General features: G+C 36.7%; 1 protein-coding gene across 1 annotated transcript in view; it reads right to left on the reverse strand.

Annotated features, from left to right (window-relative positions):
• The window catches only part of LOC128983686 (programmed cell death protein 4), a 128,051-nt gene extending 115,506 nt beyond the window's left edge, over positions 1–12,545 (reverse strand). Inside the window, exon 1 of the mRNA XM_054403088.1 lies at positions 11,939–12,545. Within this exon, the coding sequence (XP_054259063.1) occupies positions 11,939–12,209 (271 nt within the window). The 5' untranslated portion in view covers positions 12,210–12,545. The remainder of the gene's footprint in view (positions 1–11,938) is intronic.
• Between the last annotated feature and the right edge of the window lie 1,356 nt (positions 12,546–13,901).

Here is a 13,901-nt window from a genome sequence, read left to right on the forward strand (position 1 = left end):
TATTTAAGAATTTTTAGTTTTCAGCTTTCTTTTATTCTTAAAATTTGAGATTTTTTTTAAATTAGATAATAACTTGGAAAATGCCCTTACTACAAGTTATCTTAAAGAGTAGCTCAAGAATAAGCTTGGAAAGAAATTTGGTGCTGTTCCGTTCAGTAGTTAGGGTAATACGGTACTTAACTTCAAAGTCCTTTTTTAAAACGTTTTGACCCACCCTGTAAATACGGTTAAAGATAATTAAACTTTTTTTGCACCAAAATGATCGGGGTGATTAGAGCTTTAAATTGATGTATCACACAACCCATGTTTACATTTGAAAATTTCTCAAAAAGCACCCCTACCCCCCAAATTGGGCCCTTTTGGGGCATTTTTCAAAATTGAAAATAATTTTATTGGATTTGGCATGTCCAAATTAGGGGGAATTGAGAACAAACAAGTGTTAAAAGCCTTACCTTTGCACACAACAGATATGGAAAGTTTTCAAATGAACACCCTGTATAATAATATCATACAATAATATATACATGTACAACAATTTAAATGAATAGTGTTTTTGGCTTCTAGGGACATCAAAATTTAAAACTATATCGGTCCCGGCACCAAGTCTTACCGTGCTACCTATGGTAATAGCTACTTCCCTATAGTTAAATTTGCTAAAAGAAAACATTATTTTCGCCGTAAAAGAAAATAAGTTATTCAAAGCTGTAGGGTAGGCCTATGTAATTTTTTTTTTACTTTATGATATAACGATAAAATTAAACAAATATTCATAGTTAGTAGGTAGGCCTATAGGTATATATTTCTGAATAAGAATATATAAGTTACCTGTATATAGAAATAATAGGCTAAATAATAAAGGTTCCATAAGCATTTTAGACGAGAGACGAACTGTTCGGCATTTAGCCGGTCAAGATCAATTGACAAGTCGCTTGGTCTCAAGTGTTTCGTTATCACTAAAAAGCAAACGACATTTATAATCACACATTTTACCACAAATACTAATCATTTACCCATAATTTACTAGTAAATCTTTGTATTTTATTGTTACAAATGAGTTGTTTTGTTTAGTGAGAGGATGTGATAGGAATTATTATTATCCATGTTATTATGGGTCATTTTTATCATTACCCATAGCAACATGGATAAAAATTGCTATCACATCACTCAAGAAAACATAAAACAAACAAAATAACACATTTGTAACAATAAAACACAAACCGAATATTCACGAATAAATTACGTATTTACAGCTCGCACGCAAGATGTGAACGCCGCACAACAGTTAAGTTAAGGCGACTGTCACCAAAGAAACAGCTAGCCTAATTTATACCGTGTCAAAAACAACTGAGTATTTCAAATTGTGCGTTTTTATTTCTGGGTAGGTACAGATCAATATAAATTAGGCCTACATCTTGCTAACACAATCCTTTATTATTTATTTAGTCATTGCCTGAATCACGATTTTCATCATTGCAAATGGCAGCTGATTTCTTAATACAGGGTGTTTTTAAAAGAATGCCGGGATTTCAAACAGTCGTTGCTCGGGGAGTATTCAAGATAATTAAATGATTTAAAAGGCAAATTGAAGGGAAAAGAATAAAGTTTTTTTCTTATTCTTTGATATAATTTAGCATGATTTTATAAAATTCGGATTTTCATCAATCTTAGGCCTATATGAGCGTAAAACTGGCAAAGTCTGTACACGCTTAAGGCGATCGGCGGGTTTATCTGATGTCTTAACAGAATCTTTTTTGACACAAAGACTCTATCTTTTAAAGATAACATCAAGTGACCAGTTTAGGTTTGTTCAACTGAAGACTTAGTTGGGCAATTGATTTTTTCAGGCTTCTGGTGCAGAATTGTCGAATTTCTTCGACTATGTCATCGCTAGTTTTTAGCCGACCAGGTGAATGTCTTTTCAAAAGACTTTGGTGCCTCGAAACTCATTAGGACAGCTTCAAGTGTCCTTATCATCAAGTAGATTTAAATTTAGTTTAATTTAGCAATAGATGTAAACTATGCGAACCACAGATTGCAATCTGTGTCTTCTGTTGTGCCGTAGGCCTAAACCGTCGTACTGGCGACTGGCGTCAAGCGTATGAGTCACAATAGCGGCCTAGCACCGCGCACCTGTTTCTCGTATGCGAAGGCCAAAGTTTCCTCCCTTGCTACACGGGAAACAAAACTTAGTTATTTTAGCTTCAATTTGGTGTATAAAACATTTACTTACCTTGAATAGCCTAGTACCCAAACAATTATCATTTAAAATCCCGGCATTCTTTTAAAAACACCCTGTATTATTTCCCAAATTGTCTGACATTATAATCACGTGATTCTTGATACGAAAAAAAAATCCAGAACAAAATCTTACTATTGGTACCTACCACAACTGGTTTCATGCAAGATTATCGGCGCTACAATTTATTGAACATGAGCAATGAATTGACGTGGCAAACTCACAAAATCCTCTCGCACCTAAATTTTCATTGAAATTGTAATGACACTTAAATTGATCAGTTAATGCTAGGCCTATAAGATTTGTTTATATGATGAAAATGAAAGTTTAGAATCTCCTCTTTTGAATGGTAGCCTAAGTTATCAAAATTATTTGGTTTTGGAATCATCTTTAATTAGTTATAAGATGTTTAACCCTCCGAATGTTCCTAGTTTTGGCCTTAATGTCTGCCTATTTTTTGCGCATTTGCAAGGTTTTAATAAAACGGATCTGAGAAGCTTAAAAACAATGTTAATTATACTGTTCTATATACCATTTTGTTTGGAAAATCATGGGCTTCAATATTATACATAAAACATAAGGAACATTTGTTTAAAAAAAAATTGTTTAGGTAAAAAAAAATAAATAAGTTCGCGCTCAATGAAATTGTATAAATTATAGGCCTATAAATATTTGAAAATAGCCACTTATTGCTGGTCAAAGACTTTTAATCTTTATATAAGAAGTAAATTCAACTTTTGGAGTTTATTTTAAATGTCTTTGATGGCTGCTGGTGCCATGTCGTCTGGCTCATTTATCAGTTTGAATGTTGACGTTTCTTGAAACAGGTGTTTTCCTTAAGGTTCTTAGGGATTGAAACAAGGAAAGAGGTGAGTGGAATAAGCTTTAGTTTAGTATATTTTTATGTTACATAGACAATAGACGTAGGCCTATATTTTGAACTAATATGTGTTACTGTTTTGTTATAAACCTATTTTAAGCTGGTCATTGAAATTATATTTTGGAAAACTGCATCACGGTGATTAGCAATGTAAGATTGCTATTTTCTAAATACCGTGACAGGATCACGGTGTTTAGAGTGCACATGATATTTTTAAGTTAGGCAAAAATAATAATATTATATAAAATAAGACTATTAAATGTGGTAATAAAGTACTTTTGAGTGGGCTGAATTCACTGCTAAAGTCCGTTTTTAGTTTGGGTTGTCCAATAAATATGTACAACCAAAATAAATCAACCTCAATTCTTAGGCTAGGCCTAACAGACAGGCAAGTTGCAAACGTGGATTAACACATTCGCTGCGGGTGGCTCGGATTCGGGACACACGTAGCGTCCTGCGCATGCGCATGTCCCGGGTCCGAGCCATCCAACCATGTTAAACAAAAGCAGCCAGTATGAGTCTAGTGTTTGACGGAGGACGTTACTACTTGCTGAGCGTGGTCTGTAAATACGATAGAAATCTGTTTTTGCCGCCGTTTCTTAGTTCGGGCGCTCCGATTTTTTGCGGATCTTTAAGTTCGCGCTTGCCTTTGTGTTAGTTCGCGCTTGCCTTTGTGTTAGTTTGCGCTTGTGTTTAGTCGTGTTCGGACTGTTTTATGCATTTAGATGTTTGTTTCTTAGACTAAAATTGTAAATAGTGATTGCTTGTGCTATATTTGAACTAAAATGGCCGGGTTACCACCTCCTGATGTTCCTGTTGCCGAATCAAGCGATAGTGACCCAGATGATCCTGCTCCTGTCAACATCCCCGATAGTGACGAAACCAGCGCTGATGAAAACTCTTGCTTCTGAAGACGAGGACATCGAGTACAATCCAGTATGGAGTGCAAACACGCAAGGCATGAGAGTAATCAATTTCACAGCTGAAAACAGACTAAAAGTTCCCATTCCTGGAAACAACCAGCCTATAGACTGGTTTCGTTTACTGCTGGATGATGTTTTTATAGACCATGTTATTAGGGAAACAAACAGATACGCACATGATGTGTATGGCAAACCAGATTTGACACCTCAATCCCGTATAAACCGATGGAAGGACCTAAGAAAAGAAGAACTATTTGTTTTTATAGGGCTAATTTTCCACATGGGAACCGTCAGAGTGAACAGAATCAATGATTATCGGAAAACTGCAAGGCTGTTCAATTTTACAGGAATCAGGGAACAAATGAGCAGGGATCGCTTTTTGTTGATACTAAGATGCATTCACTTTGTGAAGAATGTCCCTAACGAGGTACCTGCTGACCGTCTACACAAAGTCCGTTTTTTGATCGATTATTTCAACAATAAAATGAATTAAATTTACCATCCTAGTCGAGAGTTGTCGCTTGATGAGGGCATGGTTCTTTGGAGAGGGCGCCTTTTATTCAAGCAATACATAAAAGAAAAGACACAAGTATGGCATTAAATTCTACTTTCTCTGTGAGCCTCATGGTTTGACACAGGCGTTCACGATATACACTGGGTCAGAAGGTGAACTTTCGGGCAAAGGTCATGCGACTAAAGTTGTCTTACACCTCATGCACGGCAAGCTAAATGTTGGACATGCACTCTACATGGTCAACGATTACAACAGTTTTATTTTGGCATCCAAACTGTTGTCTAAGAAGACATATTGTACGGGAACTCTCCGTATGGACCGGAAATACCTCCCAGAAGACGTAAAATCTACAAAACTCAGTAAAGGCGAGACTGTTGCGAGGTATGCAGAGGGGGTTTTTGTTGCTAAGTGGAAGGACAAGAGGGTTGTAGGGTACTTATCCACTGAGCTTGAAAACACAATGGCAATCGCGACAAACCGGCACCGTCAACAACGAGAGAAGCCTCTGACCATTGTGAAGTACAATGCCAACATGAAGGGGGTCGACAGAAGTGACCAAATGATGTCATACTACCCCATGGAACACAAGTCGCTTCGTTGGTATAAGAAGGTGTTTGTACATGTTTTGCAGATGCTAATGGTGAACTCCTTCAAACTTCAAAACTTCGCTAACAGAGACTCTAAAATGAGTTTCTATGACTTTCGTTTGAAAGTAATTGAAGAACTCCTACCACCGCCAGAAGTTCAGACCCCAGTTCGCCCGCCCTGAAACCCTATCCATGTCCTGTCGAAGACCACGAAGAGAGATCCGAGGGGAGAATTGGTTCGAACCATCTTCCTGAGGCTCTGAAGATTAGTAGGACTGTACCTGTGTACAAAAAGGGACCAAAGGACAGTACTGTAAGTTACAGACCAATATCTATCATCCCCATCTTTGGTAAGGTGCTTGAAGCAGTCATGTTAGAGCAGCTGTACAGCTACTTTGAGAGGCATCACCTTATTGTGCCCGCTCAATTTGGCTTCCAAAAAGGAAAGTCCACCGTTCAGGCTGTGGACTGTCTTGTTCAAGAAATCTTAAATGGTCTAGAGATTAGAAATTCTACTTCCGTTATAATGTGTGACCTATCCCGCGCTTTTGACTGTGTGTCACATAGTCTCCTGTTGTCAAAGCTCGAAAGGTACGGGGTACGAGGCGATGCTCTCTCACTGATTAAATCTTATCTTGAAGGGAGGTCTCAAGTTGTGACTTGGAATGGTAACTCTTCCAGTCCTCTGATGGTGAACAATGGAGTCCCGCAAGGGTCTATTATGGGTCCCTTCCTTTTTGTAATCTCAATCAATGACTTGTATCACAGTGTTGCAGGCAATGTCCTGCTATATGCAGATGATACAACTCTCTTTTCTAGTCACTCAGATTTTTCTGTATCTAAAGTTGCTGTGCAGGAATTATTAGATGTAGCTTCTATCTGGTTTCGCAACAATAAATTATGCCTGAACCAAGCCAAAACTCAAAACATCACTTTCAGTCTTTCTAGGGAACTGAGGAAAGAAAACACTGTAAAGCTGCTGGGCTTCACCCTTGACCCTCAGCTTGATTGGAACGATCATATTGAAATCCTGTGTGGTAAGCTAAGTCGTGTAATCCATTTGCTCAGACGGTTGAAGGCTGACATGCCATTTGAATTTGTTCGACTTGCGTACTTTGCTTTTTTCCATGCTCATATTCTGTATGGCACTAGGCTCTGGGGTCACTCCCCTGGAGTGCAAAAAGTCCTCAAACTACAGAAGAAAGCTGTCAGGGTCTTGTGTGGAGTCCATCAGCTTGAGCATTGTAAACCTCTGTTTGTTCAGCATGGTATAATGCCTGTACACAATGTATTTATTTACCAATGCCTGTTAGAGATTAAGAACAATTAATCAGCTTTTCCATTGGTTAATAATGTTCATCATTATAGCACTAGGAACAATGAAAATATTTTTAGAGATAGAGTTAGACTAGATTTAACTCTCAACTGCTTTCCTGTTGCAGGAATAAGGTTCTACAATGCCTTACCCATAACTGTAAGACAACTCTTACCGAACAAGTTTGCGACCACACTAAAAGCTTGGATGCTTGCCAATCCTTTCTATTCCATAAAAGAGTTTTGGAATGCACAGCTTGTTACTATTGGGTTGAACCCACAGTAGTCCTGTAGAGGTATTACAAAAATGTAAATTTATTTATTTTTCTCTGCCTTGCATGGCTTGCAGCATGTAGTTTTCATTTTTTTTATTATTTTTAGTTGCATGCATTGCTTTGTATGTTTATATTGATTGAGATCCTGCATGTTTTTTTTTCAGCTTTTAATTTAATTTTGTTAGTCAAGAATGCTAGAAGAAGCTTGGCATGTTATTTATTATTTATTGTATTGTTGACGTAGCCTATTGTCCTGTATGCACTGAATGGCCTAATAAATCATTTGAATCATTTGAAACCGGTGCAGAGTATGCTACCGAGAGGGACGCAAGTCAACGAGAAGTGTCTACATATGTACCCAGTGCCCAGGTGAACCAGCCTTGTGTCCAACTGGTTGCTATGAAAAATACCATTCAACCTAAGACAGTAAAGAAAGGGTGGGTTGGAGGGGTTGTATATATTGTAAATATATTTCTTAGTATAATAATGAACAATAATATAGAAGAATAAACAATAATGGACTAACAGAAGTGACACTAGTGAAAGTACGTGACTCATAGACACGCCGTGCCGTCCGCCCAGTGCGCTTGTCCCGGAACCGAACCATGTCAGTATAATTGCTTTTGGTCAAAGAATAAGCAATTATATAATAAACTAAAGTGACTGTGCAACATTGTGAAGACAAACAGTAGCGACACTAGTGAAAGTGCGCGACTTTGACACGCCGTGCCGTTCGCCAGTGCTCATGTCCCGGTTCCGAGCCATGTCAATCATGACGTCACAGCTGCTGTCACCTGGACGAGGGATTTATTTCTAAAGCATTCACGGACTGCACATCCATATACGTAAGTGTTTTAGTAAAAATAATTTTCAGGGTGGCTAAAAAGTTTCATAATTTTATTTAGCAGCGAATGTGTTAAAACACTTTTAAATTGGTGTAGGCTACTATAGTTTATGGGCATTTTATGAATTTTAATGCATTCAAATGTTGAGAAATCACATCCACGGAAATTAATTACCAGAGAACGATTATTTTTTTCAATATAGGCCTACTGTGATCTTCCTGGGTTCATAGTTTTACTCTGTTGATTTCACGATTGACAAAGATATTTATATTTTAGCCGTTTTTTTTTTTTGTTTTCAGAACTCCAAGTGAGAAGTTTTCTAGCTCTTAAATGGACCTATTCCCAAGATGTACTGGCAGGGCCATTCTTGCTATGCTGGGGGCATAATGGTGATGGGGCTGGAATGCTACACCCCAATTCCCTCAACATGAGTCACACATTCCATTGGTGATATACTATCAAATACTTAAGAAATTAAAAATAAAATATGTCCAAAATACCAGAGCCCACACACCAAATTCCCCCCAACTAGAGTCACATACCATTGCTGGCATACCAACCAATAGGGGAGAGTGGGGCACATTCGAACATGTGGCACATTTAAACGGTTTAAATTTGAAGTCATTTTTAAACTTGCAGGCCATTGGACCAGCTGTAAAATGTAGCCCCCAAATAGGACAACAGGTTGCATTCATCTCCCTCCATTTCTGATCAGTTCTTAGTTTGTTGTTGGGAAAAGAAGTTTTAGAGCACCGCAAGAAAACTTTTTTAGCAGTAGGGATTTGTAAATTTTCCATAGAAAAACTACATTACAGATAAGTTTGATCCATTTACCTTATGGCTTATACATATTTAGATACAATTATGCATTTCACATTGATAAATTACAATTCAAGAAAACATCATTCAACTTTTTGCAAAATGGTGCCTAGTGGGGTAGATTTGAACAGGAGTCTGAGGGGTACATTTGAACACCATGTTTTCCTCTAGTAAGCATGTTGTTCAAATGTACCCCAACTGATTATATTTGTTTCCTATACAAGACAGTAATAAATAATAATAATTTAAGTCTATAAGCTTCCTGCATACCCTTGAGAAAACAGATATTGCACATTAACATGTTAACTTGGAGGGTTTAAAATATAACTAAATTAAAGCTAACATTATTTTACGACTAAATGTAATAACGTTAAAAACACATAAATTCACCTATTAAAAAATTTAAGTTTAAAAAGTGTTCAAATGTGCCCCACTCTCCCCTACTCGAGATATTGAAATGAAAAAATTCTGCCCAACATACCAGAGCTCATACCCCAATTCCCTCCTGCATTCACTGGTGGCTATGCATTTCTAGTTCAATACTTTTTATAGTGGAGTGTAGGCCTACATATCATTATGTATTTTCTTGTTGAATATTTTAAAATTACGGTATTCATCTAGTTTAGCCTAGTTTGGTCTTGTCTGAGTTTTGTTTAGTAGGTACCTAACCAATTTATTGTAGACTACTCAATAAATTATTTTTTACACTTGCTTCTTGTGTTTTGTTCCTGATATTCCATCTTTTCCAATCTCCATAAAAGTTTATATTTATAGATACAAAATGGGAAAGTAATTTATTAAATAGAATTGGAGCAACAACAAAATATGTTTATTGGAGTTTAGCCTCTATGGACGTGATGCATAATCCTTCTTCTTACTCTTACAAACATCTTAATTTCACCTGTCATCGTCATCTGTTGGTACAATTAAGTGTTTGAGGTTATATTTTCCTATTTTAGCGAATTTCCCTATAGGGAAGTAGCTATTACCGTAGGTGGCATGGTAAGACCTAGACCCGGGACCGATATACTTTTTCATTTTGGTGTCCCTAAAGGCCAAAAACACTATTCGTTCAAATTTTTATATATGTATATATATATATATATAGACTTATATATATATACGTCCGTGAACGCGATAACTTGAGTAATTTTTGTCCGATTTTGATGAAATTTGGTTCAAAGGTGTAAGGCGCGATAAACTTGAATGAGTTCGCGAACCAGCATGTTCGGACCATGGGAACGGGGTTTTACGGGGGGTTTTATGGGGTAAAAAATGGTTTTTCTCATTTTTCACCCTTAAAACAAAAAAAATCCCATTTTCTCTCTAAATCTTTTTAAAGAGCTTAAAAAAACAAATAATTTAGTATATAAAAGTGTTTTTGTACTGTTATTGGTAACGGAGAAGATTCAAAAATTCTAAATTTGAAAATTCCCATGTTATTCTTATGGACAATAAGTAAACTGCTGTAGTTTGCTTGTTTAGCGATATATTTTTATAACACTTGGCTTATTTGTTTGTTTTTTTATACTAAGCTAATAACAATTGAATAGAAAACACACTTTATCACTCTCCATGAAGCAGAAAACTTAATTAATCTAACTGTTTTCTTGATTGTTAGAAACTGGATTAATAATTGACCTAGCTGTTCCTGGACAATGGGCTTTAAATAAAGGATCCTGGTTAATGAAACAGCTGATAGTTACACAAGGCTACACAGATCATCAAAGCTACACAGATCATCTAGCATGGGTTATTAAGGCGGCTCCAGACATATGCACCAGTCTCCAAGCACAAAATATTTTATATTTGGCGATCTAGTTGTCTTGCTATTCGCCAGATTAACAAGTAGACGTCTATACACATGTGTTGTTTTCCGAGCAACTGTTTATTTCGGGAATAGGAAATGTTCCTTTACTTTGATGTGTGCAAAAATACAGACAATGAATGGAAAAAACACGTGCACAAATGTTTCCTACTTGTCAAATTGACAAACACCTATCCACACTACTCGCGATTTGACGTATCACCTCTCAGTGCTTGGCGAATGGCGCATGGTTTGAACCGCCTTTATATGCACATAGGTGGTGTTGTCATATCAATTATTGAATAGGTTGTTAGGTAATAATTTGTTTTTTCAAATTGGTCTTTTTTACTTTTACCCTCAAAGCATAGAACTTCTTAACACTTATAACAGTCGTTGTGTGGAGCTTATAATTGAAAAAATTAGTGTATTTTAAATGAAATTAGGCAGTTTCTGGTCATTTTAGTAACTTTTAGCTGCAAAATTGCTGTATCACGGACTTTGGCTGAAAAATCACCGATTTTTTTCTGTGAATCACTGAATTTAGGAAATAGTAGGAAAATTGAGTGTTGATAAAAAACGGCCATAGAAAATACATTTTTTGGTCATAATACAACCTGAAACCATCATTTTGTTGAGAAAATTGTACACATTATATTGGTAAGGTATATTTGCTCCAAAAGTCGTGATTTTATTTGTTATAAAGCAATTTCAAGAGAACCGTCCTTAAGGTCGCGGTATTTGGGCAGTTTACCTTATATGACAATTTTCATATGGGCATTTTGGAAGCAATTTACGGTAGGCCTAACTTAGACATATAACGAAAATCATTGACTTTATATCTAGCTAAACTTTAGGCTATACCTAATTAACACGTTCGCGGCGGCACGTCTAATGGCAGGCGTATCCCCAGTGCAGTGCAGCCCGCAGCGTCAAACAAACCCGATTGCCGTGTGTGACTGGCTTTCCAATTTCGGTCTGACGAATACTCAAATAACGTGCGAGGATATCCTGCTTTAAGACGAGAGTCGACGTAGTTCGCTAAACACTCACAGATAGCAGCACTGCTTGGAACATAGCCGGTCCCATTGGGATTGTATTGCCAAATGGAGGGAAAAAGGCTGGACAAAAAGTAGAATTTTGAGATTGCCAGAGGGGGATTTTCGGGGAAATTTACTACCAACCTACACCACAACAAAATACAGTAGGTATACTATTGAGCAGTGCTGTGCGAGGTTTCAAGTTTCTAGCTCTAATCCTGGCTTAAAAATAAATCATTACGTAAGTTACTGCATTGCAGCTTGGGAGCGGACGCACCCACCAGGATGGCATTAAGGTTCCGTGTGGGAGCGATCGCTCCCATGCCGCCGCGAACGTGTTAATTTATCTGGTGGTGTAGATATAAAGTCAGTGGTATTATCTTAATCCCCCGAGACCCCGAACGGCCTGAAAATTACCTGAAAACCGGGTAACTTAATTAGGCTACCCGGTTTTTGGCAACACAGAAGTGTCCTCTAGAAAAAATACTAACCTGGAGTCTAATAGAGAATCCAGGATTAACTTAAGCCTGGATATAATTCAACTTCAAAGCTAACCTGAATGCTAAGTAGGTTACCATTAAAGAAACCTAAGGCCTCTCCAGATGTTATTTGTTAGAGGGAGGCCTAACTTTAACTTAGTTAGGCTAAACATAGGCCTATGTTTCATTTTCAATAATTAGGCCTACGGTATTAGTGTTCACCTTTCTTGGGCAAGCCTCTCCCACGTCCATTCCTGGGACGTCTTGTGTTTTTCCAAGATCTCTGTGTTACAACGACACTGTGAGAATTTGAGAGCGATTCTTTTGAAATCTGTCTTAGTAGTCCCCTCTTGGCCTTCTTCTTAACACGATGGTCTGTAGAGAGATTGTCAACACTTTTTGAAACTTCGCTGTTTCCACCAACTGCTCCGTTTTCAATATCATTTTCTTGGTCAACCAATATATCAGCAGATTCGCTAGAATCTTTATCCATGTTGGATTCTAAAAGTTTTGATAACAAACACGCAGTTAACAGGTAGGCCTACTGACTGAAATCCACGTTAACTTGTGTTTCCTTTATTATTACTAGGCCTAGGCCTCCATAAATATTAAAATAAATTCTTTATTGAATTGAAGATATAATAATTTCCAATGGCAAAAACTAATTTTTACAAAACTACCTTATCAGTTATACGGCGGTACGCAATATCAAATCAATGAAGGGACAGAAAGTAATGCGAAATACACTCAATAACAAATAATACCATAGAAGTTAAAAGAACCGAACGAGTGGTTGGTTATGTGCGACGTGCGTTGCGTGATAAATAAAACGCAATGGAAACTGAAAAAAGTACGAGTATGATGGTAAAAGGTAGGCAGGTATAAGTGTATAAGTAGAGTCCAGGTTAGCCAACGTAAGAAAGAAAATATTTTTAACTACCTTATCTAACATATCCATGAACTACAGTATTGTTTATAAACAACACAGATAAACATTAGTTGTTATCTCAAAGTAAATAAGGTTAACTAGTCCAGGTGCTAAACGGGTTGAGTATGCACTGAAAGTCTGACAAAAATTGACTTTTGATTATTGTTGGGGACATCTAGTAGATGAAAAAAATCGATGATGTCGCATTTCTAGGGTGGTCACAAGTCGGGGGGGAGGGGGGAAGTTGCGCGGGTCATCGGTTTACGTTTCCGCGTCTAACTCACAAACGGTTAATGATAGAAAGGTGGTTTCAGCGTCTATCAACGCCTAAATATATTGTCCTTCAAAAAGATTGTAACAACCATTCTTCTATCTCTTATACTTTAGGCACTAATCAACATTTATTGCAAAAAATAAAATTTAAAAATACTTTAAAATAAAATATCGGAAATATTGCGCTTCTTTAGGGCATGTTACAAACTATTTATGGTTAGAAAAACTAACAAGTAGTACAACAGCACCAAGTTTAATGAAATCTGTGCAAAAACAACAGAGCTACGTTGATTTCAGTAAGAGTAAACGTGGAAAATTCGTAGTAGTATCGAGGCGTGCATGGATGGTACGTAGCCCACAGTCAATATAGGTTTGATGTTGTAAGCAACTATGGGAAAGCTGAATTTTTCTATGCTGTTAGACCATGTTGAGATGATCATTTTCCCGAAAGTCCCCACTCCTACCCCCTTGTGCTTTCCTCTAACCCCCCTTTTTAGATAAATTTACAGTCTCTTAGAAATTAAGCTATAACTTTAAAATGGGTGAGGATAATAGCGCAATCTTTTATTAATCATTTTGCGTTACGATATTCTACAAAAAGTGTATTTACCATGGTATCCTAAATATTCATATTTAAAAAATATCATAAACATAAAAAAATAATTTTTACGGAATAATTTATAAAACTTTTCTTTGTAGATTTTTTTATACGAGGTCGCACAACAAAATGTTTTATAAAAAATTTGGGGTGCATAGTTTGCATTTTAAAATGATACATAGTTATTAACAGTTTGTTTGCATATAGTGGTATAGATAGTACAGTATATTGATTTTACAGGACTCTGGCTTTTTTGTGCACCGCAACAATGAAAAAAATACGTATACATATGGTTTTTGTATTTGAATTTGCCGCTTTATATAGATTATATTAAAGTTATGTAGCTCATTCAATACATATACAGACTGTAGTGGATACATATGAAT

Source organism: Macrosteles quadrilineatus, unplaced genomic scaffold, assembly GCF_028750875.1.
Source record: "Macrosteles quadrilineatus isolate MER2022 unplaced genomic scaffold, UCM_ALF_1.0 Scaffold_1__1_contigs__length_201487025, whole genome shotgun sequence".
NCBI lineage: Eukaryota > Metazoa > Arthropoda > Insecta > Hemiptera > Cicadellidae > Macrosteles > Macrosteles quadrilineatus.